Source organism: Mustela putorius, unplaced genomic scaffold (assembly GCF_011764305.1).
Source record: "Mustela putorius furo isolate JIRA1106 unplaced genomic scaffold, ASM1176430v1.1 tig00003942_pilon_pilon_pilon, whole genome shotgun sequence".
Lineage (NCBI taxonomy): Eukaryota > Metazoa > Chordata > Mammalia > Carnivora > Mustelidae > Mustela > Mustela putorius.
In genome coordinates, this window is record NW_025422087.1 from 18,544,740 (window position 1) to 18,571,648 (window position 26,909).

General features: G+C 42.1%; 1 protein-coding gene across 1 annotated transcript in view; it reads left to right on the top strand.

The window, feature by feature from the left end:
* Positions 1–26,909, top strand: part of PAPPA2 (pappalysin 2) — a 288,850-nt gene that overhangs the window by 200,862 nt on the left and 61,079 nt on the right. Inside the window, exons 14-16 of the mRNA XM_013061142.2 lie at positions 6,340–6,511; positions 9,927–10,104; positions 11,306–11,519. Coding sequence (XP_012916596.1) covers positions 6,340–6,511; positions 9,927–10,104; positions 11,306–11,519 — 564 coding nt within the window. The remainder of the gene's footprint in view (positions 1–6,339; positions 6,512–9,926; positions 10,105–11,305; positions 11,520–26,909) is intronic.

The following is a 26,909-nucleotide window of genomic DNA, read 5'->3' on the forward strand; positions in this document are numbered from 1 at the left end:
CCAATATTTTGTTTAACTAAGCAACTGAAAAGTTGGGACATTAAGCAAAAACTTGCAATGGGCAAGAAAGACTGTGAGAGACTCTTTTTTGGGTTCTCCACCACATCCTGCTGTCCACTCATGGGTATCCTGTATGCCCACCTCAATACCACCATCACCTCATCTGGGAAATTAAATATCATGTTAGAACTGGAAGAGACATTTAAGAGAACCTAGTTCAAACCCATCATTTTACAAATTTGCAGACAGAGGGCCAGAATAGTTAAGAGACTTGCCCAAGGTCATAGATGTAAGCAGGGACAAGCCAAGACCAGAACCCAGGTCACATTGGCCTTGATCTTCTAGTTTTTATATTACACCATGCCGTTTGCCAAAATGTTTGATACAAATACCAGACAATTTCTACTAAACTAACCTAGATTCCAGATATCAAGTTGTGGTCAGCTTTTTCTGGCTGCCTACGGGAGGGTGGGGTGTTGATTTGAGAAAAGTCCATGAGCTGATGTCATTCTGATTTTGAGTTTGAGCCAAAGCCTAATTAAACGTTTCTTGGTTACCATGTTGTAGTCTTAGTGTTCTGGAATATCCCATCATTTCTTTTGGGCTCATTTCCCCACCTCTAAAATGAGGAATTTGGGTTGAATTATCTTTAAGGTCCATTTTACTTTTAAAAGCTGTGGTTCCTCTAAGATCATTGTTAAATGTCACCTTCACTCCTCCCCCCTTCCAGAATTATTCATGTTCAATAAAATGTGGTCTTTAGCATATAATCTTCCATTAGCCCTCACATGGGAAAAGTAGGGTTTCACTATGGATTCTTTTTTTTTTTCTTTAAGATTTTATGTATTTGTTTATTTATTTATTTAGCACGCATGAGCAGAGAGGAGGGGTAGAAGGAGAGGGAGGCAGAATCTCAAGCAGACTGCATGTTGAGCATGGATCCCAACTCAGGACTCAGCACAGGGGTTAGCATGGGGCTCTATCTCATGACCTTGAAATCATGACCTGAGCCAGAATCAAGGGTTGGATGCTCAACTCACTGAACCACCCAGGTAACCTTTCACTGTGAGTTCTGTTTGCATCTTGAATAGTGCTGTAGTCTCCTAAAATCCCTTTGGATGGCTCCAAACCCCAGGGGATCCTTGGACCCAAAGCTATGGGGAAGCTGTGGGCAGAACAGCCAGGACTTCACCCATTCATCAGGAACTACCCAGCTTCCCCAATGTGGATCTTGGCTGGGAACTAGACCAAATTCTTTCTAGTGGCCTCAAGAAATGGAAAACGAAAAAGGGATGCCCTGGGAGATAACTCATGACAAGTGGGTCTGTCTGTCCCCTCTGCAGAGAGTGATGTCTACTTTCTGGGGTCAGCCTTACCCTGCTCTTCAGCAATCCCCATAAGGCAGGGAACTCTGTCTTCAAATATGGATCTGGACTCCTTTCACTTTAGATTCTCTAAATTTGTTAATCATAATTTAAGAGACCCACTCACATAATGTGTGTCTTTAGTTCTCAGTGGTGGGGAGGAAATGGTGATTTTGTTGAAGTGTTGGAAGTACCACCTTACCTGTGTTCTGTTTGTAAAGTATCAGAGGTTACTTTCCAAGATATCTTTTTTGCCTTTCCAAATTCTGGTCATTCACTGAGGTCAAATCATACCCAGTGTTAAAACTGTCTCTGAAACAGCCTTGGGTTTATAATCAGTAACACATGATTTCATTATTCTCTCTGCAGCTCTGGTGAAATCTTCTTCAGAATAGGAAAAATGTTGCATACTTTTGATCTCTCTAATGCCTTCTACATCATAATATGACTTAATACATTGATAATATGATTTAATATGACTTAATACATTGACATGTGATAATCAAGCAGTGGGACCAGGTTCTCCTGGAATCAGCCTTATTATTTTATAGTCTTGGTCTATGGAATTTATTGACCTATATTTCAGGTTACACATACCAGACCTTGATGGTGCTGGGTTTCACTTGTAGTGAGCACCAAATACTTTGAAACCTGTAAAGTCACAGATGCTGAAATTTCACCGCAAGCCATCAGAATCAAAATCTCCAGGGAGCAAGGCCTGAGTATCTATACTTTTTTAAAGCTGCTTAAGTGAGTCTAGTGTACAACTGTGATCGAGAAATTCTGCCTCATGGAGACCACTCTCTTACGGAACTGTGCTGACAGAGGTTTCCCAAGTACAGGTGTCACTCACAGACCAACCAACAAAAGGAAACACAAACATCATTATGGGAGGATGGTATTAGGGTTGTGCCTGGGTACCCATGAGCAGGTTACATATGAGAGGAGGATAGCCTGGGGTTAATATAACATTTGGTACAGGGATTCCTCATTGAAAACATTTTTTTTTAAAACCCTCCAACATAATGACCTTGGGGAGTGATGACCAGAAGAGAGAGTAAAGGCTTATCAGAGAAGTGGAGAGACAATGAAGGGGGCTAGAATTATGGGTAAGTGGCCATCTACAGAGTGATTTTTAAGGGCCTATTGACTTAAAATTCCATCCTGAAAAACTCATTCCTTTGGTTTAAAATTTTGTCTCTTGTTACTCTTCAAAAGCCTGTGAATGGCATCTGACTGGATTCATCATATCCTTACCTGAGAATACACTGCGATGGGATAGGGAGAAATATCCAGAAAAAAAGTGGGTGGAAGGCTGAGGAGCTGTTGCCAAGTGAGGAAACACAATAAGCAGGGCATCTTGCAGACAGTGGCAGCTGGACAAATATTGACAGTTTGATTGGCTATCATTTCAAAGAAAACCGCCTGAAACGAAGACAGACTATTAAATATTCTGTATTTCCCCCTAACTGCCCTGTTGAGGTGAGGAGCTTCTTGGCTCTCCCTGGCCCATACTGCTAGCTCCTGAACTGAGAAGAAAGCAAAGGGAGAGCAGCCTCATCTCCCTGGGGAGGTGGCCTCGTGGTCTAGGCTGGCCTGAGAGTGAGGGCTCTGAGCTCCAGCCTGAGGATTTTCCTCTGACTCGCTGTGTGGCCTCCAGCCAGTCTCCAAGCAGCTTTGGTTTCCTTGTATGTCAAACCAAGATAAATACCTAACTTCCCACCTCTCTGGGGCATTGTAAGACCTCGTGGCTGCCATTTTCATTACCATTTGTCTAAGAATAGAGCTTGTAGAGAAGTTTTCAGACTCATTGTTCATACTATTAGCATTCTCGATCTGCTAGATCTGCTACGGGAGCTTGCAGAGCAGAGCTCTGGGTAGAAAGAAGAATGTTTGGGGAGGGCAGGAAAATGGTGGACACAACAGCCCTCCAAAAAGCGGTGTTTGTAGTGGAAGAGAAACACAAAAGGGGGGCTGGGGTGCAGGAGAGAGATTTCTATAATTGGTACCAGATGCCATCAGAAGCTAATAACCTGACAAACACTGTCTTCATAAAACAAATACCTTAAAAAAAGAAGCAAATGGAAATGTAAGCTAGTCAAAGAATTTGCAGCAGCTGCCCTAAAACCATTTCTCACTTCATAAACAGGTCTGGGTTTGGTGGCTTTTTTTTTTTTTTTTTTTTTGCCTTGGTCTTCTTTCACGCCACATCCCTCCTCTAACAAACTCCCCTGTCTCACTCTTCCTCCTCTGCCGCCAATGTCGGAAGGGCTTCTTACACCGGTTGTCATAGCAACAGCAGTTAATGGAACCCCATCTTGATGGAGGGAGGCTCCTGTAGAGTGTTTGTTCTGTGTCTTATCTCAGCATGTATTTGTCTTCAATGATGACATGGATTAATTAATTGGATGGAGTCACCGGAAAACAGTGCGTGCTATTTCACATTAATTTCTTGGCAACAAGCTGACACGAATGAGAACTTGTTAATGACTCTGTCTTCTAGTACTGTCTGCATACCACGCTGAAGAAATATGACTTTTTGTGGACATGAAGGAATGCAGCATCTCAGAAACTTGGAGATCTTTAGGCATCACTAATGAGGTGTACTGATTTCATCCCATGAAGGATGGTCTGGTTTCGGGCCCCTTATCCAGACAGGCTCGTAAAGACTCAGGACAAAGATTCATTTCCTATATTTCATACCCAGTTATCAACATTGGATTTGGGGAGTTTGAATTAACAATTAATATTTGAGTTTGAATTAACAATTAATAACCCCTGCTCCCATATATTCCTCCCTCCACCAGTCTTCATAGAGTGAATTGGAAGCATTCCATACCATTGAAGGGAATAATCAGAAGTCAAAAGAGTAAAAAAAGCTTTTTTCAAACTACTCAACTCCAATACCTCTATCCTATAGCTGGTAAGCATAGAATGAGAATGTCCACTGACGTATGACTTAAATGACTTAAATCTTATGGGTGCAAGATAAGAAGCAGCAACTTTAGCATATTCCGATCAAATCCATCCTTTTTAGATGAGTACTTTTAAAATCATATCAATTATGTCAAGGTGATATGTGCATATTCGATGACATTTTATTTTTCACTTTCTTATATTGTTGCCCAGCTTTTTAATAAAGTTTTTGACCGCTAACACAATTCTAGGACAAATAGGGCAAATTATGATGATGAGGCTCACAGTAGCCATTTTGGCTAATATTTACCACCACTGGCTACAGCATCATGAGCAAGTAAATATATAAGAAAATATCTCATTGGTTTCCCCCACAAGATTATGATGGGGCATGATACTTATCATACCCCCAGTACTGAAACCAATACCTTGCCAACAATAAGTGCTCAGTAGATGTTCACGAGTGAATGAATGAGTAGGGCAAGGTGGTTGAATTACTTTTGGATGATAATTTTTTTTGTTTCAGATTCCCATCTGTCGCTTTAGAATGAACAAATTACCCATCTTAATACCTGTTGACTTACTTTGCTATATGAGCAAATTTAATTCAGACTTTTCTTGTGTTTACTACAGCAAGGTTTATGGTGAATGTAAAAGTGGGCAAGAGTCTGTAATTGTCTTCAAGAGCTTCATAATGTAGTTTGGAGTTTCAGCACTTTGGACATATTCAGATACTAATCACCTTGTAGATCAAAGGATGAATAAATGAAAGAGCAAACAGATGCACACATGACTATAATACAGGATAGAACAACAGAAGCGTTAGAAGGAAATTGTTTTTAAAAATTTCCCTGGGAGGTTCCAAGGAGGAAGATATCTGGAGGGGCTTCTTGGAGAAGAAAGGCGTTTTAGAAATAGCAACAAATTGAACATAGGTATAGAAATGGGAAACCAAAAAGTATGGATGGTAAACAGAAAACAAGCCCCTGAGGGTGGGACTTTGGCCATTTGCAGTGGAGCGGTAGAGGGAATTAGCCCAGAATAATAATAACCCTGTGGGATATGTACCATTATTATCCTCTTCTTATGGGGGAAGGAGCTGAAACACTGGGGAATGAATAATTCAGCCATAGCAGGCAGGTAGTAAATGGTGGATCCAGGATTCCAAGTCAGACAGCATGTGGTCAGTGCCCTAATTTTTCATCTCTATGGTTCTGCCTTGGGAAGAGGGTAATGTTTTTTGTTTTTTGTTTTTTGTTTTTTTTTTTTTTTGCTCTACTGCATCTTTGTTGCTGTTGTGGTCTAGACCTGAACCTGGAGAGTTTAACTCTCTCCCACTTTGGCTGATGGACCCTAGAGGTCCAGGCAGTGGTCCTCCTCTGCTGGGATGATGTCCTGGAAGCACCTAGCACAACGTCAGGCATGTGGCAGGGATTTAGTATGTGTGAGTTTCCTCTTCCAGTCATGGGGTCAATTTCTGATTAACCCAGGCTGATTTTCATTGGTTGGGAGTGCCATCGCTCCAGTTGTCAAAAATATCTCCATAGCAACCAGTAAATAAATGTTACCTTTTCTGCCATCTCAGATACCCAAACCCTTCACCCAGGGCCCTCTGGGATCAAACAACTAAAAGTTCAGTGCCTGACACAACGAGGGGCCCCAAGGATGGACTCCTGACCTGGGTCTACTCTGATTGTTTGGGACCCAAAGATACTGGTCGTTAAACATTTTGAGGATTGCTCTCTGATCCAGCCATTTCTGATGCCATCCAGAGCTCTTGGAACACATTCCTCACCTTTTCCTGTCACCATTTTGTCCTCCTAAAAAAGTCATGGAAAGTCAGTTAGTCATTCACTTTTTGTTAGCTGATATTGTTCTAATTTATTTCATGTCGCACAGTTCCAGGTCCTATAGAAGGAGGTGATGAGCTCAATGTAGGTTTTGGAGAAGAATCATTCTCTTTGGCTTAGAGGCACTTTCCAGAGGAAGTTGCCAAGTCTTTGCTGCTGCCTGCTTGTCTGGAGTCAGTCTAAGATGTTTTTGTTTCTGTCGTCCCCAGCTGTGTCCATCGGCCCTGTGGGGAGCAGGGCAGCTGTGCACCATTGCTGCTTGATCATACGGAGATGGTGAACTGTACCTCTGGTGGCCCAGGTCACATGAAGTGTGCAATTACCTGTCAAAGGGGGTTTGCCCTTCAGGGCAGCAGTGGGAAATACCTCAGGCCGGTGCAGGTGAGTTGGAAACCTGTGGTCGTCAAGACCAAGCTCCTGGGGAGGGAAGGTACTTGTGCTCTTCTCCCTCGCTGAGTGGGGAAAGGGCAGATTTTTAAATCACTTGGAAGGAAAGATGGGGCCTCTAGCAAGCAAGGAGAGCATAGATTCACAGAAAGGCAAGGTGCAGTTTCCATTAACCAGGCTGTCAGTTTCTCTTCTACAGACAAGGCTGTCAGTTTCTCTTCTGCAGACAGCAGGTAGGGACGCTTATCCCATTCTCCTTCTCCTTCCCCTGTCAGAAGGGACACTCCCGCTTTTGCCTTTAAGATGCGTACTCCACAGTTTAGACTTGCCCACCATTTGTAAGCAAGATAGGTTGTAATCAGCTTGTGTGTGGCTCACGGTTTGACCCCCAGCCCTCCTTCTAAGAAGGCTGGAGAAAGAGTCTGATTAGAGTAACAAACTTCTGCTGAGGTGGGGATTATAACATGACTCTAGCTGTGGCCTAATTTTCTGCATTTCTCCAAATTACCATAGCACCATTTCCAGCATTTGGAGGTAGTAGAATATCTTGGTTAAGAGTGTGGCTCAGGTGACAAACACAGAAAGAAATTTTGGCTCCATTGTCTATTAGTTGTATAATTCTAGGTAAAAACAAAGAAGAGAACTAATCTCTTTAAGTGTTCTTCCATATTTGTGAAATAATGAGGACAGACGTATTTATGTCATTGAGTCACAATGATGACTGTTGGGAAATAACTGGAAAGTTTCCAGCTAAATGACAGACATGTAGCTCTCTGTTCAGCTGCCATTACTATGAGCGTGATAATGTATTCTCAACTAAGAATTCTGTTTTCCATCTTTCCTTTGGAGAGCTTTCAATACTCCACAGAAGAACTTTAAACTTGAAATCAGCCATTTGAAAACATGACCATCATATGAGACAGAGAAAGGATACATTAGGGAAAACGTAATGGTGCTTGAGGAAAGAACAAGAAAGACGTGGTATGATGAGGAAAGAATGGGTGCATCACTGATAGGCCAGTATTAGTGGTGCAGAAGATTGGAATCATTTGCATTTTGTACCAGTTGAAGACTTAGCAGGTGGTAGATCCTTAGACAAATTTCATTTGCTTGGAGATGGTCTGAACTCGAATGTACACTTGTTGGTTTCAGGTGGTTTAGGTTCTGCACAGAGATAAACACTTTTGATAGTCCTGGAGACACCAACTCATTAGTCTATGGTGCTTCGGTCAGAAAGGCAGCGTTCTTGTCCCCTGTTCTTCACCAAGCTTAACTCGCGCTACAGAAGAGAAAGAAAGAATGACAAAAAAAAAAAAAAAAAAATAGGGACTGAATACATTTGTGTGACAGGTAAGGAGAGGGAGAGAAGAAAAGGGAGTGTTTGCAATGCGTTACAATTAGGAGCACGGTTAAGACAAGATGGGTAACACTTAATGGAGCCAGGAGAAAAGCCAGGCAATATATGCCGAGTTTGAGACAGATTCTGTAAGCGATCACTGTGGTTTGAGCCAGGCTTGCACGCTGTGGTAAGCGTGGGGGCAGTCTGGGTAGGGAAGAGGAAGGTGGGAGCTCACTGTCTCCCAGCCATATGGTGGAGTCAGCCAACACGCCCTCCAGCTGACTTTGCTCTTGTCACCTGAGGCCAGCGGGTGCTTGGTGTATAATTTCCCTAAGGAAATTATACAATCCCAGCTCGTGATCACAAGACAGTGGGGATATTTGCTTTTTGTTGACATAAGAACTGAAACTAAACAGAAAAATGTGTCTGGCTTTGACTTGGGTCCTTCTGGCAGGCAATAGGGAAACACTGGGAAGAGGGAGGAGCAGCTGGCCAGGAGTGGGTGTCGGGGGTGACAGGTGCTTTCACCAGTCATTTGACCTTGGGCTTCACTGCCACTGTGGTCTCTTGGCAGGAGGGCTGCTGAGCCACAGAATCTCCGCGCACTCTCTTGGACCTGTGGTAACCCATTGGCTGGAGGGATGGCCGTGCTCTTTCCCAAACAAGCCATGAGCTTCCAGCTCTCTCAGTCCCAGCTCACTCTGTCTACCTCACTCCGGACATGTTCTTCTCCCCATGCCCTTGGCAGCTGGGAGTCCTTCTTGTCCTTCACAGGCCAGGTCCCATGTCACCTACTCCGGTAGGTGGAGGGCCAGTTCCTCCAGCACCCATTGTGCCATCTCCCAGAGCAAGTACCTGCCTATGATAGATAGGGCTGGCTCTTTCGACATTTTCATGTTTTCTTTCTTCTTGGTCCCCGTTTCGTACTTTTGTTTTATCGCTTCCATTCTTTGTATTATATTCTCACAAATCATTATAGACAGGAGTAGGCTAGAATAAATAACAATATATATCTCTTGCATTTTCCTTCCGTATTTCCTTTCCTCCTTTCCTCTCTTTCTCCTTCTTTCCGTTCTTCCACCTTTGGTTTTCAAGCCATTGTTTCAACCTGTGGTTTGCTCTGCTGGTAGATGATTAGCTCCTGGAGGCTGTCTTGTTTATCCAAATTTAGACAGAACTTGGTCCTTCTGGTGCTCAATAAGTGTCTCAACACTTTATTTAATGTTGAGGAACTCTAGGGCTACCCCACAAAAATGACAGGCTCAGGGAAAGGGCTGGAATCTTTCCAATTTCACTACAAGATTTGGAAGGTGCCTTGTACGTATTGATTCTCAGTTGTTCTTAGATACTGCGCACCATTCTCTGTGAATGATGTTCAGGATTATTATCATCCAGGATCCCAGCAGGAAAGAGGTAACATGCTCCAACATGGGTAATTTGAGGGAATTTAGTACAGGGACTACTTATGAAGCTGGAGGCAGAATACAGGGAAATTACAAGGAGATGGTGCAGAATCCCAGGGTCAAGGGTGACATCACCTGTAAGCCTAAAGAGTTGATTGCAGGGGGCAGAAGCCACAGGAAGAGAGTGCAGAAGAGGATAGAGAGGGCTGCCAAAGGACAAAGCCAACCAGCAGTAACATTCTAGGGAGGGAATAGGAAGAATAAGTGCCCAGACCTCTCTTGTCCTCAGGTCCTGCAGTCTCCAGCCAGTGCGTCCCAGCTGCTAGGCCCGAGCACAACCAGAGGCATGAAACCCACAGGGGCACAGAGCCTGGTGGGGAAGGGCATAGAGTGACCCAAGAGCACATGAGAGGCAGCTGAGAGTTGGCCTGGAGGAGTGTCTCCCGTTCATGTTTCTCTTACACTATCAGGGATGGTTGGCAGCAGCCTACCTGGGTATTGAAGACAGTATATCAAGCCAATAGGTCCTAAGGAGGGAGTAAAGCAAAATCGTTTTACCGATTTTGAATGTTTGCACGAATAATCAGCAGGACTCCTCCAAAGCCTGGAAACTACATTGATAAGCCTTTTCATGTGAACTTGATGGAAGAAAATTCTCTGTTTCTAGAAGGAAATTCTGCTCACATGTTCCTCTGGGCACTGGGACCGGACTGTGAGCTGCATGCCCCTTGATTGTGGTGTTCCCGACCCATCTTTGGTGAACTATGCAACCTTCTCCTGCTCGGAGGGAACAGAATTTCAGAAACGCTGCTCAATCTCCTGTGTCCCACCGGCCAAGCTTCAAGGTATTGTCAGCCAACTGGGAACCGAGTGCAAATTCTCTCCAGTCCCTCTCTTGTTAGGGGTACTTTAGGGATCTTTTCTTCACCCCAGTACTCTTCCCATTGGCTCTGCTGTGCCACCCTCTTCTGAGAACACCACCAAAACACCAAAGGGACACACCATTTTTATCCTGATGACATGCAAGGATGCCTGGCTCAGAGCTTATGAATGAAAGACATGTAGACTTTCCTGATTTTATGTGATTGTACATCCTCTGGAATCAAGCTGACTCACAGTGGCCTGATCATAGGAAAAATACATCAGGCACATATATATTTTTTTAATTTACTATTTACAACCTTCCTGTGAGTTAGGTGCTTTTAGTTCTCTTTTATAGATGAGAACAGAGTTCTAGGAGTTGTCCCTGGCTGTACCGATACTTACTATCAGTCAGTATGAAGATAGGGTAGAACCTGCTCTGACCCCACACCTTACTCTTGTCCTCTTCTAAGACTCTGGTGTGAATCTCTTAGTGCCCCAGGAGGCTCGTTCCAAATGCAACTTCCTGAGCCTAATGTTGATAGAGTCTGACTTAGTAAGTCCGAGGTGATGCAGCTGTGGGAGGTTCCTGGACTTCCTTTGGAATAACAGCGAATTACACGGAGGCATAGTGTAGTGTTTTAGTACAGAACTCTGCATCCCATCTGCCCAAATTCAAACCCTGCGTCTGCCCCCTATTAGCTTCACCAAGTTGCCTGAACTCAGTTTCCTCATCTGCAAAATAAGAGATAATGTGTTGTTCGAGGTGTATGTGGATATTGTAAAATGCTTCAAACAGTGCGGGGCATATAAAAAGCACTATAAATATGTCCTCTGTTATTATGATCATGTTTTGCATGACACAGTCACTACTCTATTTTTATAATTTGTAGTTAGGAAGTGAGGTCATGATTTGTTGGGTAGCCATTCTTTGATCCAGGGAATGAAAGAGAGGTCAGGGAATAGTTATCCAATCTCTGTTCTGTGTAAGAGATCTCAGTGGTTGCTTGGCGGGTAAAGGAGATGGGATGAGCCCTGGACCTACGAGTCAGAGAATCTGCTCCGCCAAGAATTATGTGACTTCGTGAGAACGCTGACGGGTTTATAGGGTTTTGTTCTTTTCGGCTACACATTGATTTCTGGACTCTGCTTTGAGCCTCCTGTACTTCTCTTTCCTGGGCTCAGGACTGAACCCGTGGCTGACCTGTCTTGAAGATGGGCTCTGGTCCCTCCCCGAAGCCTACTGCAAGTTGGAGTGTGACGCTCCTCCTGTTATCCCAAATGCCAGTGTGCTCCTGTCCCCCTGCCCCCAGCACAGCCATGACGTGGGCTCCGTGTGTAGATACGAATGCAAGCCGGGCTACTACGCCGTGCCGAGTGCGGACAGCAAAGTCAGGAGGTGAGCTGGCTTGTCCCTGGGTCTCTGTGCTTCTCTCTACCCTCACACTCTCATTTGTAAATCCTCTCCCAGACTGTTGCTTTGGAAATAATATTAAGACCTTCTGGGTGGTCCATTGCTTCTTGTATTGGTTTGTTTTTCTGTATAATCTCTCTTCACCTGCATGGGCATATGCCACAGTCACACACACAGGTTGACCAGGTGTGCTTTCTGGAAGGCTATTCCTTCCCATAGGATATCCCACAGACTCACCTCGGTGATTTCAAAAGAATCTCTGCCCTAATTATCGTTATCCTTGAAAGTAAGTGTTGAGAGCTTCGCAGGTATTGTCACCTGAATCCAGCCGTGAGAGGACCATCCTCATTGGGTCCGTTGGAAACTTGCGATGGTGGCTCTGGGAGACACCACCTGCGCTGGTCCCAGTCCAGCCATTTATTACCTGTGTCATGCTGGGACGGTTTCCTTCTCTGCCTTAGTCTTTCTCATCTGTAAAATGAGGATAGTAACAGTAATATCTACCTGACAGGGCTTGGTGTAAGGACTAAATATATTAATCAATTAATAAAATACAAGGCCTGGTAAATTTATTTATTTATTTATTTTGAAAATTTTTATTTATTTATTTGACAGAGAGATCACAAGTAGGCAGAGAGGCAGGCAGAGAGTGGGGAGGGGGAAACAGGTTCCCTGCTAAGCAGAGAGCCCAATGTGGGGCTCGATCCCAGGACCCTGGGATCATGACCTGATCCAAAGGCAGAGGCTTTAACCCACTGAGCCACCCAGGCACCCCTGGTAAATTTATTTTTAACACATAAAGTATATGAGCCATTAATATTATTGTAGTCTCTCTGCTTTCTCCCTGCTGGACTTCCTGTGTTCATACTCCTAGACCGGGAAGCCAGGGGTGCCTTTCTTCTGATCAGAAAGAACAAAAGGAAAGACTTTGAAGAGAGTCATGCTGGGCTTCAAATCCCAGTCATCTTCCCTTTATATTAGCTGAGTAACCTCAGGCAAGTTACTTAACTCTTTGGGTATCAGTCTCCTTTGTAAGTTGAGGATCATGCCCACATCAGAGGCTTGAGTGGAAGATGAAATGAGACAATCACATCCAACCCAGAGTATGCCTTGTGCCAATTGCTCAATATACGGTTTCAGAAAAAGGTTTTTCTGAACAACAACAACAAAAACAAATAAAAAGCTTTCAGAAAAACAAACTCCTTGTACTCAGTAAAATAGTAGCTATTCTTTCCCTATCATAAATTATGTCTATATAGGACAACATTCAGTTCATTTCTTACAGGACTTAATTAAAAGTCTGTCCATAGTAGGTTTTTTGTTTGTTTGTTTTTAAAGATCGTTTTTGTTTTTGTTTTTTGAACTAACAAGATCCCAGCTGTGGCGTTATCAATGATGCCAAGACACACCAGCTTTGCTTATAAGTTAAAATTCTCTAAAGGGACAGAAGAATATCAGGAAACTTGCTCTCTGGCTCGCACGTGCCCTTCACCCCACCATCTTACTATGGGGTGGATTGAGTCTGGCTTTGCCCAGCACCTTGCTCTCCAGAGAAAGCCCAGCCTTCTATGTGGGAGGGAGGGGAGCAAGTCAGGCGAGAGCCAGGCTGATGAGAATATGAATAATACTGATGAAAAATTCATAAGAAGCAGCACCCTGGTTCAGTGGACTCTAGCAGATATAGTCAACAGTTTTTGACAACCGAAAACACATTTGCATGGGATTTTCGTAGGATCTTGATCAATTTGCATAGGTACCCACTGATAGGCATTGAGGACCCAGGTGATCTTCAAGCGCTAATGGGATTACAACTCCTCTAAAGCCAGCTGTTTTGGGGCTTCCCCCACCCCTCATTTCCTGCCTTCCTTTACACAGACTTGCAGCTGACTCAGGTGTCTGCAGAACAGGGCAGCAAAGAATAATGGAGGGGGAGAGGAAAGTCTCAGGACCAGTGAGAACTGAGGGAGGAGGGATGACTTCCGGCTCCATCAGCCCACGGCTGAGCTGTATGATGGGAACGAGGCTCCCCCGCCAGAACTGTAGACTCTCGGCCTTACCCTGCGCCTCGGACGTGGGCAGCTGCCCCAGCCCCGGCAGGGGCACACAGAGGCCATTTGTTGGCACGGCTTTTCTGGTTGAGAAACTGGGAGCTTGCAACATAGGCATCGGTTTTGGCATAAACATTTACATTCACAGACACTGTGCTGAGGAAAGATTAAATTATTTACCACACTGTGTAAACTGATTTAAATCTTAGTTTACACCTGTTTACACAGCGGGCGGCAGATTGGTCATCAGAAGTTTGCAAGTCAGGCGTAAATCACTGTCACTTGCGGCTTCTGTTTACCCAACGAACTATGTCAGCCTTGTTCCTCACTTGGTGGAAAGAGCCCAGAGTTATACAAATAGGGCTCTAAATTTCTTTCTAGGACATGCAAGCAGGAGAAGAAGAAATTGAGAAAAGTGGGCAGGGAGATCAATCCAGATGGAACGGGCACATGCTAATTTTATGCAGTTCTTCGAGGAGTGGAAAAAACCCACTTGAGGGTCAGATTTGTGGTTTGTTGTCTGCATGACTGAACAAACGACTCAATATCCACATGTCTCAATTTTTGCATCCATAATGTGAGGGGTAGGAATTTCTATCCAACAGTGTTATTTTGAGGCTGAAAGGAGGTAAATGTTCTAGAAGCATTTTATCACCTATGATGTTCAATATAAGTACCACATATTGCTTTTTGTTCATTTCTTTTTATTTATTTACTTTTTTAAAGATTTTAATTATTTATTTGACAGGCAGAGATCACAAGTAGGCAGAGAGACAGGCAGAGAGAGCAGGAAGGGAAGCTCCCTGCTAAGCAGAGAGCTCAGTGCAGGGCTCGATCCCAGGACCCTGGGATCATGACCTGAACCGAAGGCAGATGCTTAACCCACTGAGCCACCCAGGCACCCCTGTTCATTTCTTTGTAAAACAAGGAAACAGCTACAAAAATGTCAACAAGTACATTCCCTTCCTGCTCTTCTCAAGTCTATCAAATGTTGTTTCAAGAGAAAAGAAAGACAAGTACTGGATCTGACTTTTCTCTTTGGATCAGGCCATCTAAGTCTTGTTCCATTCAGCTCAGAGGTGGCCGGGAGGGCATAGCTGCAGCTGACAAGTTCATCATGTGCAATGCTCTGTGCTGGTCTGAGGAGACACATGCGAAGAGGATCTAGGCTCTGACATCCAGGAGTGCACAGCCTCTGTGCTCCCTCTTTCATCTGTTTTATTTTCCCTTGAAGCAAAACAGAGGAGACAGCAACACCTCACCCCTAGATTCCTGTCCTCTTCTTCCCAGGATGTGAAAGAGGCATTGCCCACCCTGGATCTAGTCCCTGAGGACAGGGAAGTGCAATGGCTTAGGCCTGGGTCAGGGACTCTGACTTTGAAGTCCTAGCTGGAGTCAGCATCACCCAAGTCCATTGGATTCCCCAGAGGGAAACTGAGAAGGAGGGTAAATGAATATTGGTGGAGCCAAATAATAATAATAATAATAGTAATAAAATCAATAAAACAAAAATAAATATCCATTATGTAGGATAGCTACCCAGTGCTATAGCCATATCATGAAATAGCATACTACCATCGAAGATGTTTGGAAGAATATTAAAGACATGGGAAAACATTCTCAATACAGTGTTAGGTGGATAAAAGCAAGAAAGTAACTGTTATAAATGTTATAGTCTCTGCTTTTCAAATTAAAAGAATATTTTTATCACTTTTATGATAGCTAGAAATGCTTATGATATTAGTAGTTGTAATCTCTAGGTAGTAGGCTTATCTGCTTATTTATATTTGCTCAATTTCTTGATTTTATGAGACAAATTGATAAACAGTTTAAAAACTAAATAATGAAGTGAGCAATTAAGAGCAGATTATAGCAATTTGTCAAGGCAGAGAGTAATCAAAGGAAAACTAGGCATCTCTCTCTAAATAGGTGAACCCAGAAGAGACCAGCACTCCCAAGATGACATGAAGAAAGGTCTATGAACTTTCCACCTTATATGCAGATCTTTCTATGTTTTGAGGACAGAACTGTCTGTATTCTCAAAGACCACCTCATACATTTTCTCCTCCAGTCCTAACACCTCTTCCCAAACTTCCAGCATATCACCTCACTTCCCAAAGTTAAGAGTCTACCCAGCAGTGGGCAAGCTAATCTATACCCCAAATACACCCTCCCCCTTCCTGCTGTCCAAAATGAAGTTTGCCACCTTTGCTCTGGACCCCATCTCCTTTCTTGGGATTTCTCTCCATCCATTTACCTTCTTCACTACATCGGAGGCATCTCTCTTCCTCTTGCTTATTCCTTCTCTTTCATTATGCTCAGGTTTCTCCCATGTTGCAACTCAAATGAGCAGAACCTTTCCTTGATCCCCTGTCCCCGCTCCCAACTACCACTCTATCTTTCTCTCTCCTTTCACAGCGAAACTTCTAAGAGTTATTTGTATTTACTCTCTCTAGCTTGCTATCTTTTCTCTCCTTCACCCTTGGACATTCATGTTTTTTTTTTTTTAAAGATTTTATTTATTTATTTGACAGAGAGAAATCACAAGTAGTCGGAGAGGCAGGCAGAGAGAGAGAGAGGAGGAAGCAGGCTCCCCGCTGAGCAGAGAGCCCGATGCGGGACTCGATCTCAGGACCCTGAGATCATGACCTGAGCCGAAGGCAGCGGCTTAACCCACTGAGCCACCCAGGCGCCCGACATTCATGTTTTTACTCCTGTCTCTTCACTAGAGCTGTGCCTGCCATGGATCTTTCTGCTGTCAAGTGCAGTGACTCTTCTTGGTTCTCAGGTTACTTGAGAATATTTCTTTTAGGTTGTGGTCACTATGACCTATTTCAGGTGTGGGTGTTGAAGCTCTCCATAATTTGGTGTAGATGTTGAAACTAATGATATCACATATAAACTAAGAGACTCTGAAAAGGGTTATTACTCACATAATGAGGTCTTCTGGAAAGTGAATGGGAGGATCCCAGGTTGACCATCAAATACTGGAGAAACCAGGGAAAGGAGAGGGCCTGGGGTTTTATGGTGCTTGGGGACTAGGGCTTATGTCATGTGAACAGAACCTGTGTGGTTTGAACTTTCTGCTGAGGCCAAAGGAGGAAGCATCCAGCTTTCTGATAGGCTTGCTCAGATGTGGGAGATGTTGGGTCTTGAAAACTGTTGCAAACATTAAAAATGGAGTCAGGCTTTTTTATTATAACATAGCTGGCTACACTCTGCTTGAAACTTCTTCCTTGATTTTGTTCTTTTTCACTCCCTGATTTTCCTCCTTCTTCTCTATCGCTTCTCAATTTTATTGTCTAGCTATCTCCCCTCTGCCCATTTCTTCAAAGTTGGTGTTTTTCTGAGCTCACTTTTCTCTCTTGTTCTACACACTTGTCTGGGAAGAAGCTCATTTACTCTGTAATTTCATACATCACTCACATGCCAATGGTTCTTACATCCACACCTCCTACTCTAATGTCTTCCCTTCTGGGCCATAAGGACCATTAGAACAACTGATTGTGGATATAGCCACTTAGATATCACATCTGCATTTTAAACTCTTATTATCTAAAACAGAGCCTATTATAATCTATTTCAAACATCAACATCCTCTGTGTTCTCTGTGATTGGTCAGACCAAGAACCTGCACATAACTTGAGACTCTTCAGTGTCCTTTACCCCCAGTCAAACCAGTCATCAACTTCCATCAAGTGTTGTCTTACTGACTCTCAGGTAGGACCATTTCTCCCCATCTCTGTTGCCACTTCTCTGTAATATGCCTCCATTCTTTTTCACTCTTGAACTGATCTTTCTGACTTTTGTCTTTTTCCCTTCAATACCTTCACCACTTTCCAGCAAAACTGATCTTCAAAAAACAGAATTCCAATTACAGTTTTCCCCTACATAAAATAGAGTGGCCAGCCATTTCACTAGGAAAATTTAAAAATCTTAAAATAGTTTCCATGTGGACATTGCTTACTTCTGTAAGGCTCATTGCCTACTTGCTTCCCTGGGAGACCACTTCCCTTCAACTGCTCTTTTTCACTCCTTGATTTTCCTTCTCCTTCTTTAGGCTCTCATACCATTGGATTGATTTTACTTCGTTATCTAAGCCATGGCTTATGTGCCTCTTGGCCAGAACTCTCCCCAACAGTGACCTTTGCCTTTGCTGACTCTGACTCTCACAGTTTTAGCTAGGAAGACTACCAAAACTCCCCAGTCTGTAAGCACTGCCCTTCCCAGGGAGACATTGCACACAGAGCTTCCTTGACAACAGCATCTACCTTGCTAAGTAGAAATGGTCTGGTTACTTGTCTATATTCTCCAAGAGACCAGAAATATTTGTTTAGCTTCATGTATCCAATAGCTATGACATTTATTGGTAGGTACCAATAAATACTTTATGAATGAATGAAAATAAATGTTAGAAAAATATTATGGAATTTGATATTAAAGTTGATACTAACAAATGGTGAAGGAAAGGGGACAGTTTCCTATGAGGCAACAGTTTCCTATGAGGGACTGAAGATCTCTATTTCAAGGGCTTTAGAGTAGAAGAACTCTAAAAAATTTATATGTGTATGTTTCTTTTTTCTAGCAATTATCTCAGTAACAAGGAAGGAATTGTCTTCTCCAAAGACTGTTTACTTTTATCTGTTCAGCACACATATAAACTTGATTAGCACAACTCTATACAAGTTAGTAGTCACACAAATGGATTAGACCTCTCAACAAGCTCACAAGAACAACAGTTCTCATACCTGGCTGCACATTAGTGTCATTTGGCAAGATTTTAAAAATCTTAATATTCAGCTCATGCCCCAAACCAATTACATCAGAATCTCTGCAAGTGGGACACAGGCATTAGTGTTTTGCAAAGCTTCCCAAGTCTCTCTAATAAGCAGCCAAAATCAAAAAGCACAAGGTTCTCGGGGAACCTTTGTTTCTGTAAGAACAGTATCAGTCATGGGATTTTGACTTGTCTAAAAATATCCAGAGTAATGTTTTCTTCTTTCAAAATTAGTATAATAGCACTTTTGCATGCCAGATTTTTACATGTCTCTTTGGGGCTTATTTATATTTTGAGTTAATCAAAAGAATACAAACAATTGTAACTCCAAAGAAATTGTAGTAGTTTCATGAGTTCTTTCTTACTGACATTTTACAACACATCCACAGGCTCCTTTAAGCTGCTTTCTTTGCCTTCCATACAATTTCCTTCCACATACAAATCATTGTTCATCACCCCTTTGTTGTTTCATTAACTTGACTTCCCAGGAAGCTAAAATAAATGTTTATCGAAAAGACCGTATTATATTCTCCCTTATCTTTCATTCCCATGGTTTCCTTTTTCTCATTAGGTGTTATCTTTATGTGGGAAGGTTAGATTAACCTCATTAGGACTCATAATCAATTTAACTTACAAATTATTCCAACCCTCTAACTTAGACAGCCTCTCCCTCTGTAAGTCATTCATCAAGATGCCATTTGAAAGGTGCTGCGGTAGTCAGATCTTTTTTAGAGTGATTGTAAACAGCCATACTTTCTGAGAGTCACTCACTGTATCCGCTTTTCCAAAGAACACAGATATATTTAGTTCTATAAACACAAATGTAGGTTAAGACTATAAAAAATAGGCCTCACATTAGGACTATTTAGTGTTGGTAAACCTCTTTAATGGGAGTTTGTCTCCTCTATGGGGGGGAGGGCTTGGGAGGGTCATGGACAATACTTGCAGACTTGACCCATCTCTACACACAAAGGTGGTTTGGTATGGCAGAGAGTTAAAAAGCTTAAGGCCTTGACTCTGTTGTGTTGGGTTGATGATATAATAAGATGATAGTATAATATGGTATATTATGATATAGTAATGCATAGCTTGATATACTATAATAATAATAATACTATGTTTCAGTATATTATTAGACAGATGAGGAAACTAAGACCCAGAGTATCATTAGCAACCTCCCGACAATCACTCAGCCGATTTGTGTTCAACAATTCTGACTCCAAAGCCCATGTTCTTGGCTAAGAAGACTTTCAGTATTGAGCAAATTACTACTCTCTGGACCTTTTTTCCCTGCACATCTGTAAAATAAGGGGGAAGCTTGAGTGATTTCCAGCTCTAGAAGTCTGTATTTTATTTTCTATCTCAGTAGAATCAATGAGAGGAGTTAACACTTTGGCAGAACACCATTGAGAGAAATGATACATAACAATTTATTGCCACCAGAAAAAAAAATAAAAACAAAAACAGAGAAACTGTAATATGTTACTGCACAGGCACAATATTAGTGGGTGCTACTTAAGGTAATACTTGGAGAACTCGGGTCTGAGTGAACAGTCAAGGCTTTATCTTCTTCCTCCAGATAGGTTTTGGTGAATTGTTCTCTACTCACACCCATGACTATTGATCAGATCCTGGTCTTCCTTGAAGACTGAATATGGGTACATTTTTCAGATCTCTAAAATTGAGTTTAAAGATTAAGTACTTCCCTGAACCTTCCCTAAAGAAGAAAATTTAGTCAAAATTTATCTCGGCTTAGTGGTAATGCCCACAGGTTCTGGGATTAATGAGATCCAAGTTTGAATCTTAACTCTGCCACCTATTAGTTCTTAGACCTTGGGTAAGTTACTGATCTATACTGAACATCACTGTTTTTATTTACAAAAAGGATATTAGGAAATAGAAGTACTTATAGCTTTTTATAAGGATTGAATTGGATAATAGATGTAAAGAAGTGAACACAGTTCTTAGTCATATGAAGCTTTAGGTCGGCAGTTCCTGGTATTTTATCATTACCATTATCATCATCAGGTTAATGACCCTTGCAAAATGACCGTTGCTTTTGGTGTATTTAGCAGGTAAAGTTCTTTAACAAGGAAAACACTCAGCTACATTTTTATCAGTGGCTATTGTCTCCCATCCATTGTTGATGGCCTATACACTTGAAAACAACATAGGGACAGAAAGACTGAAGCTGGCATTCCAAGTAGGACGTACAGGTCTTTGGTAACCAGGGCCAGTGGGAGAGTACCCTTCCTCTGCCTACAAAACACACACACACACACACACACACACACAACACACACACTCACACACACTCAGGAAAACAGGAAGTTCATGAAATTTTAAAAATATATTTGCCGTTCCCTCACCCAATCAGAACCCTCTCATGCTGCTTTCAAGTCAGTGAGTTATCTAAATGCTACAGTAGACCATCAGAGGGAAAAGGGTGCTGTGTGTGTGTGGGGGGGGGGGGGGACACAGAAATGAAATAGGCAGCAAGATAGAGCTGGACATACTTCAAAAATTGGGGCAGGCACATAAGGTCAGACTGTTTGGGGAGCAGAATGGAAGGGCATGTCCTGGAGACGTCACTTAGATTTTGAGACTCTTGATCTTTTTGAATTGTACCTTGAACTTCTGAGGTTCCACTGATTTTATTGTATCATAAAAAGGGAAAGAAAGACTTGGCTAATGAAATGTAAATGTGTAGTTTAAACAAATGCTAACCCTCTTTAAATATCCCAAATTTGCAATTTCTAAAGTCAGTAAAATAATCTACATAATTTTCAAACTCTGCCTCATAACATTGTGCATATACACATATGAATAGCTGTTAAACCTATGGGTATGCATAGACAGAGACACATGTGCTACCTATGATTTGCCAGTTAAGGGACATACTATAATCTCTATGTACACTCATGCATCTGTGAGAAATAGAACTTTGTTTTCTTTCCATTAAGACGTTGTCTGGCTTTATAATTAGTGCTTACAGTAAATACATTCAAAGTTTATTCTTGGAATCCTCAATTCTCTTGCCATTGTAGGATAATGTGAGCTTTAGGCTAATTGATTACAGCCTCTTTTGGCATCGAAGTGACTAAACCTCTTCGAGCCTTGGCCACTCCAGTGCACACCTGGGTGCAGGCCAGCTCCCTGTCGCAGGCTTCACGGGGCTCCAGCAATTGGCATGCAGGCCTTTACTTTAAACACAGCATTCGCTGAACTCATCAATTTCCCTGTGACCTTCAATCTTAAGTTAGAGAACATCTGATTGTAAAACTGTCCTTCATCTTTTGATATTTTATTGACTGCTGATTTATCTATTAATCAAGAAGAGTAATTTTCAAAATATTATATGAGATGGCAGTGGATTTTACACACACACACAGAGCAGTAGGACTTTCTTCAACCCATACTTTCTCTCCCTGATGCCTTTTCTTTGCTTTTTCCCCCCACCCCCTGCCCCATTCTCTGTCTCAGGCTCCTGCTAATCCCTTCCTTTGGTCCGGTGAGTGACCATTTTCATTGTGACTTGCCTTTGCTGTCTAGAGGTGGAGTCAGGTCAGGCCAAACTGATTTTTAAACCATCTCCTGAAGGACCCTAAGTGGGACAAAAATCTGAAGAACTGAGCAGGGTGGGAAGACTGAGTAGAATGTTAACACTGACCACTCATCTCACACACGCAGGGGGAGAGAGAGAGAGAGAGAGCAGAGAGAAGGACAGAAGGACAGAGGAGTGTGGTTGAGTAGATCTGTTACTGGAGCTAATAATTTCTGCTGCTCATTGAGAATTGTTTGTGCTATTCATTTTATTACATACCTTATATGCACTAACTTAAGTAATCTTCTAATAAGTCTCTAAGGATGCTATTATCAACCCCATTTTTCAGATAGGAAAACTGAGAAAAGAAAGCTGAGTAATTTTTTTTTTTAAGCCGGAGATGTATTTAGAGCCACATCTGGAGTTCAAGCGTTCGTGTCCTGATTCCAAATCATCTGCTCTTCGCCACTGTATTCCTGAGGGAATCACCCACTGCAGCCACTAAAAGCCTGCTGAAGGTCCCTGGGACCTCTGACTCTTTGTCTTTAGTCAAGGAAAGTTTCGAGGAGAATGTTAACCAGCCTTTTCATTCTAGCCCACATGAAAAAGGTGCGCTATTAGGCATACTGCACACATGGGATTCCCCCATGTAAAATCCACAAAGTCCTTAGGTATATCACAACCTTCTAGAAGTCCTGATAACTCCTTAACAGGTTTAAGGAGTGTTGCTGTGAATTCTAGACAAAGAGGCACAGAAAGAGCTTGGCTTTCTGAAAGTGGCCAGGGACATGCAGTGATTGAATAGTTAATTCCAAGGTGAGGACGTGGATATGTGTTTGCACTGTGAGCACTTCTTGTCAGGCCTGTCTGTGAGTTGGACTGACCAGGAGCAGAGATGTAACAATACCTGAATACCTAGTATTCATTTATACATGAAAACTTGGTGAAGATAGGCAAAGGATTTCTTGCAATGAGAGAACCTGTCCTCTGAAATTGAATTCATACATTTTGTGGCCCCTTTCTTCCAGAATTTTGTCCCAGTTGCCTTCCCTCAAGCTCTTTTCCTCCCCACAAAATAAAGCAAGATAAAACTGAACATATTTAAAAAATTAGGGTGGGCACATTTATAATTTTCCCATTTACATTTGGCCAAGATTTCAAACAGACTCTACCTTTCACTCCTCTGGGTTCTTGCATGCATTAATCTTCTGGCAGGTATGCTCTTCTTCTCCTTCCCTGCCTAATTGAACCCATCTCTTAGGTTTCTTTCCTCATGTCCTTCATGTCCCAGGGAAGTGCTGGGGGCTCCCTCTTTGGGCTCCTATAGGTCAGTATTCTGGTTCTCTTATGGTATTAATATTTGTTTCTAAAACCATATGACCTAATGTAATGCATAGGCATGTAGTAGATGCTCAGTGAATATTTGTTGGCTGGATGTATGAATGGACAAATAACTGAATGATGAGAGATGGGTGAGGCAAGAGATTCCTATGTAATAGTATTTGTCTTGGAACCAGTTCACTCCTGCATTTCATTGTAACCACTGGGTCCTCAAATATACACTTAAGGGAATGAATTTTAGAATTCTGCAATAATGTTAATTGCCATTGTATATGTTTGGGTTTAAATTGCATGCATTGCAAAAACTTCAGAATATTTTGAAATCTGGGGGTAACCTGATTTGGTAGACGATAAACCCTGTTAGCTCTATGGAGAATTATGTGAGAGGCCCAGCAACTCATGCAAAAGAGATTAAGTGGGAGCTAGTGAACTCAAAATGAGGGAGGCTAAGGTTAGACAACTAAGGCAGGGCAACAAAAGTGGAGAAGGAGCCCCAAACTTGAGTTAGGTGTTCAGACCTGGGACAAGGCTTTATTGCATCTGCCAATTTGGAGGCCTAAGTTTTAGTAGCAGGAAGCCCAAAGACAGAAGTGAGGGGTGGGACTTTGAAGTAGAACTATCTATGTACTTTTAGGACTTAGCACACTGCTCATTTTGACAGAAAGGCTCTATTTTACATGGAAGAAGAGCTTTGTAAGGGAATTTTTTTTTTTTTTTTTGAGTCAGGGAAAAATGGAAAACCAAAGCCAATGTTTCTGGTGGGATGGTCCTACTAATACTAATTCTTGTCCAGTGGAGTGGACTGAAGCTAAACATCGAGGGCCTGCTCTGCAGAGGTTGGACTCACTGATGGGCTGTGGACTGACCATGACCAAAGTCTGCCTGCTCTTTATTGAGGATATTGGCTTGAGAAACCAGGTCTGTAGTTTGTTAAGAGGGTGTCACACTCCCTGATTTTGGAAGTGCTGATGGTTTGCCCAGTGGTGGGGTAGAGGATTTTGTCTTTTAACAGAGCCTAGAGTAGTGCTTCTCAAACTTGAATGTGCAAAGGAATCACTTGGGGATCTTGTTTAAGTACAGATTCTGATTGAGTCTGTCTCAGGTGGGATCTGAGATTACGCATTGCTGACAAGCTCCTGGGAGATTCTAGTGCTGCTGTTCTGGGGACCACACTGTAAGTGGTAAGGGGATAAACTGTATTCTGAGTAAAGAGGCTTCAAATTTCAACTCAAAAGCTGACCATGTGCCACACAAAACACTTAGCCAATGAATGCTTCCATTTCCGAATCTGTTATGGAAATAATGCGGTTACTCCTTGCTTTACCCCCCCCCTTTTTAAGGGTGTTCTATGTGGTAGTATTTTGTGACATGCAGTATAAATGTATGAGGTAACAGGAGATAGTTTATCTGCAGCTCCATTTCTAGGAATAATGGTGCTTCCATACTGTGATTTAGACATGGGCATCAGATGGATCATGGTACCAATCCTTTTTCTTCCATTAACAAGTTAGATAACCCTAGACAAGTTATCCTACTTTTCTAAACCCTACTTATCTCATCTATAAAATAAACATTTATATACCATACATTGTGCTGGAGAGTGAAGATATAATAGTAATAAGGTCTTATTCTTACCGAGTTTACATTCCAGTCGAGGAGACAGGAAATAAATTACTAAAACCAAAAAAACCCCAATATAATTAGAGTATGCATTCCTTGAAAGACACAGGTACTTTGACTAAAAACCAAAAATAACAAAAGTATAAAATAAGGTTGCTCTGGGGTGGCAAAAATTATTTTTAGATAGGAAGAAGAGCCAGTCAGAAGAACAAAAAGAAAAACACAAGCAGAAAGAATAGCACCAAAGTCCTTTGGCAGGAAAGAACTTGGTTGTACTCGGGATTCTAAGTCCAATGTGGACAAAGTACATTAAAGAAAGTGAATGGGGTAGATGAGGTCAGAGAAAGTGGGAACAGATTACGCAGGATCTTGTGACTGAGAAGTGAGAAAGTTTGGATTTTTTTTTTCCATACAAGAAGAGGAAATTTGAAATGTTCTAAGCAAGAAAATGGCATGATGTAATGTATTAATTTATTTTATAAAATATCTCTCTAACTGGTGTTTGCCAACTGGATAGGAAGCGATCCAGAGAAATGGGGTATCCAGTTAGGAGGTGAGAGGTGGGAACTGGGACTAGCACTCATGACAATAGAGAAGCAAGAGGTATGGGAATAGATTCTGGAAATATTTGGGAGGAAAAGCTGAGAAGACTTGCTGGTGGATTGAATCAGATCAGATGGGAGGGGATGGGAAAAAGGTAAGATTGAAGGAGTAGAATCAAGGATTTTTTTTAAGTTTCAAATTTGAGCAACAGGGTAGATGATGGTATGGGGGTGGTAGAGGAAGAGCACATGCAAAGATAAGGTAATGAAGAACTCCCGTATTAATAGTCCTTCTTACATGAGGGGGTTAAGAATAAAATGATAGAGATATATATTCTTCTGCACAATTCCAGACCTTAAGTGCTCAATATTTTATTGTTTTTCTGTTATTGTTATTTTTCTTGAGGGACTACCCATTGGAGACTCCAGATCCCCTTGATTGGTAAAGACATGATAACTCTCTTGGACTCAACAATCATATTTTTATTTTCTCCAGTGAAAAATAAATATTACTTTTGTGAAAACCCTGCAGTGGTGATAGAAAAATGGGGTAGGGTAGACTCATATGTGCCTCAGGCAACATCAATCAAATTTTCAGCCAAGTCTTGATTACAAGATCTTTATTTCTGGCAATGGTGTAAGAAGCAGAAAGAGCACAGCTGGATTTTCAGCACTAGGTGGATACCACGAGTTCTGGAAATTGGAAAAAGCATCTTATAACTTGGAAGTTATGGTGATTTGTCTGGAGTAGTTTGAAGGAAAATAAATACAGACCTTCCCCTAGCCCCAACTCCTCTCATGATGCCATTTACAGAGTAAGTTGTCTTGCTGTAACTGTTCCTGTTTGGTCTTTGCTAAGCAGATAGCCTTCTTAACCAGGGATGTTAGGTTTGTGATTTTGCTCTCTTATTTCTACACCTAAGATTAATTTTTTCTGTAGATAGGTAGCATAGATTTTAGTGGTTTGCCAACCCGGCTCCATATAAAAACTGCTGGCCAGTTAAAAAAATACAGAGTGTAGGGCAGTCCCAGGACCCTTGATTTAGTAAGAGTGTCAGTCTTGGTTTTTTTTAAGTGTCTCCTACATGATTGGTCTACAAATGTCACTTGGAAGCCATCAGTCTGAGGATTGGGGTGTTATATTATGATTTGAAAATCCTGCATTCTGTTCTTTCTTTTGCCAGTGAATTGCTTGCAAGGTGGCATTGTGCAAGTCACTTCATGGTTCCTAATGTGATAGTTTAGCCTCTTTTACTCCACTGGAATGAAGAAAATATAGACAGCTAATAGTCAGTGAGTAGAGAGTTTCATGTGAAGGACATTTGGACAGGACTAGCAAAGAAGATTGGAATCCCTGGCCTGGTGAAGGTCTGCCTCTGCGCATTGAAGTAGTAGTCAATGCCATCATTCTTTGAAATGCGAACCTATTCACGTTGTGGTTTCAAAGTGCCTCCTAACTCTTGAATCATAACACCTTACGTGAAGGAGTTGAACCACGGTAAA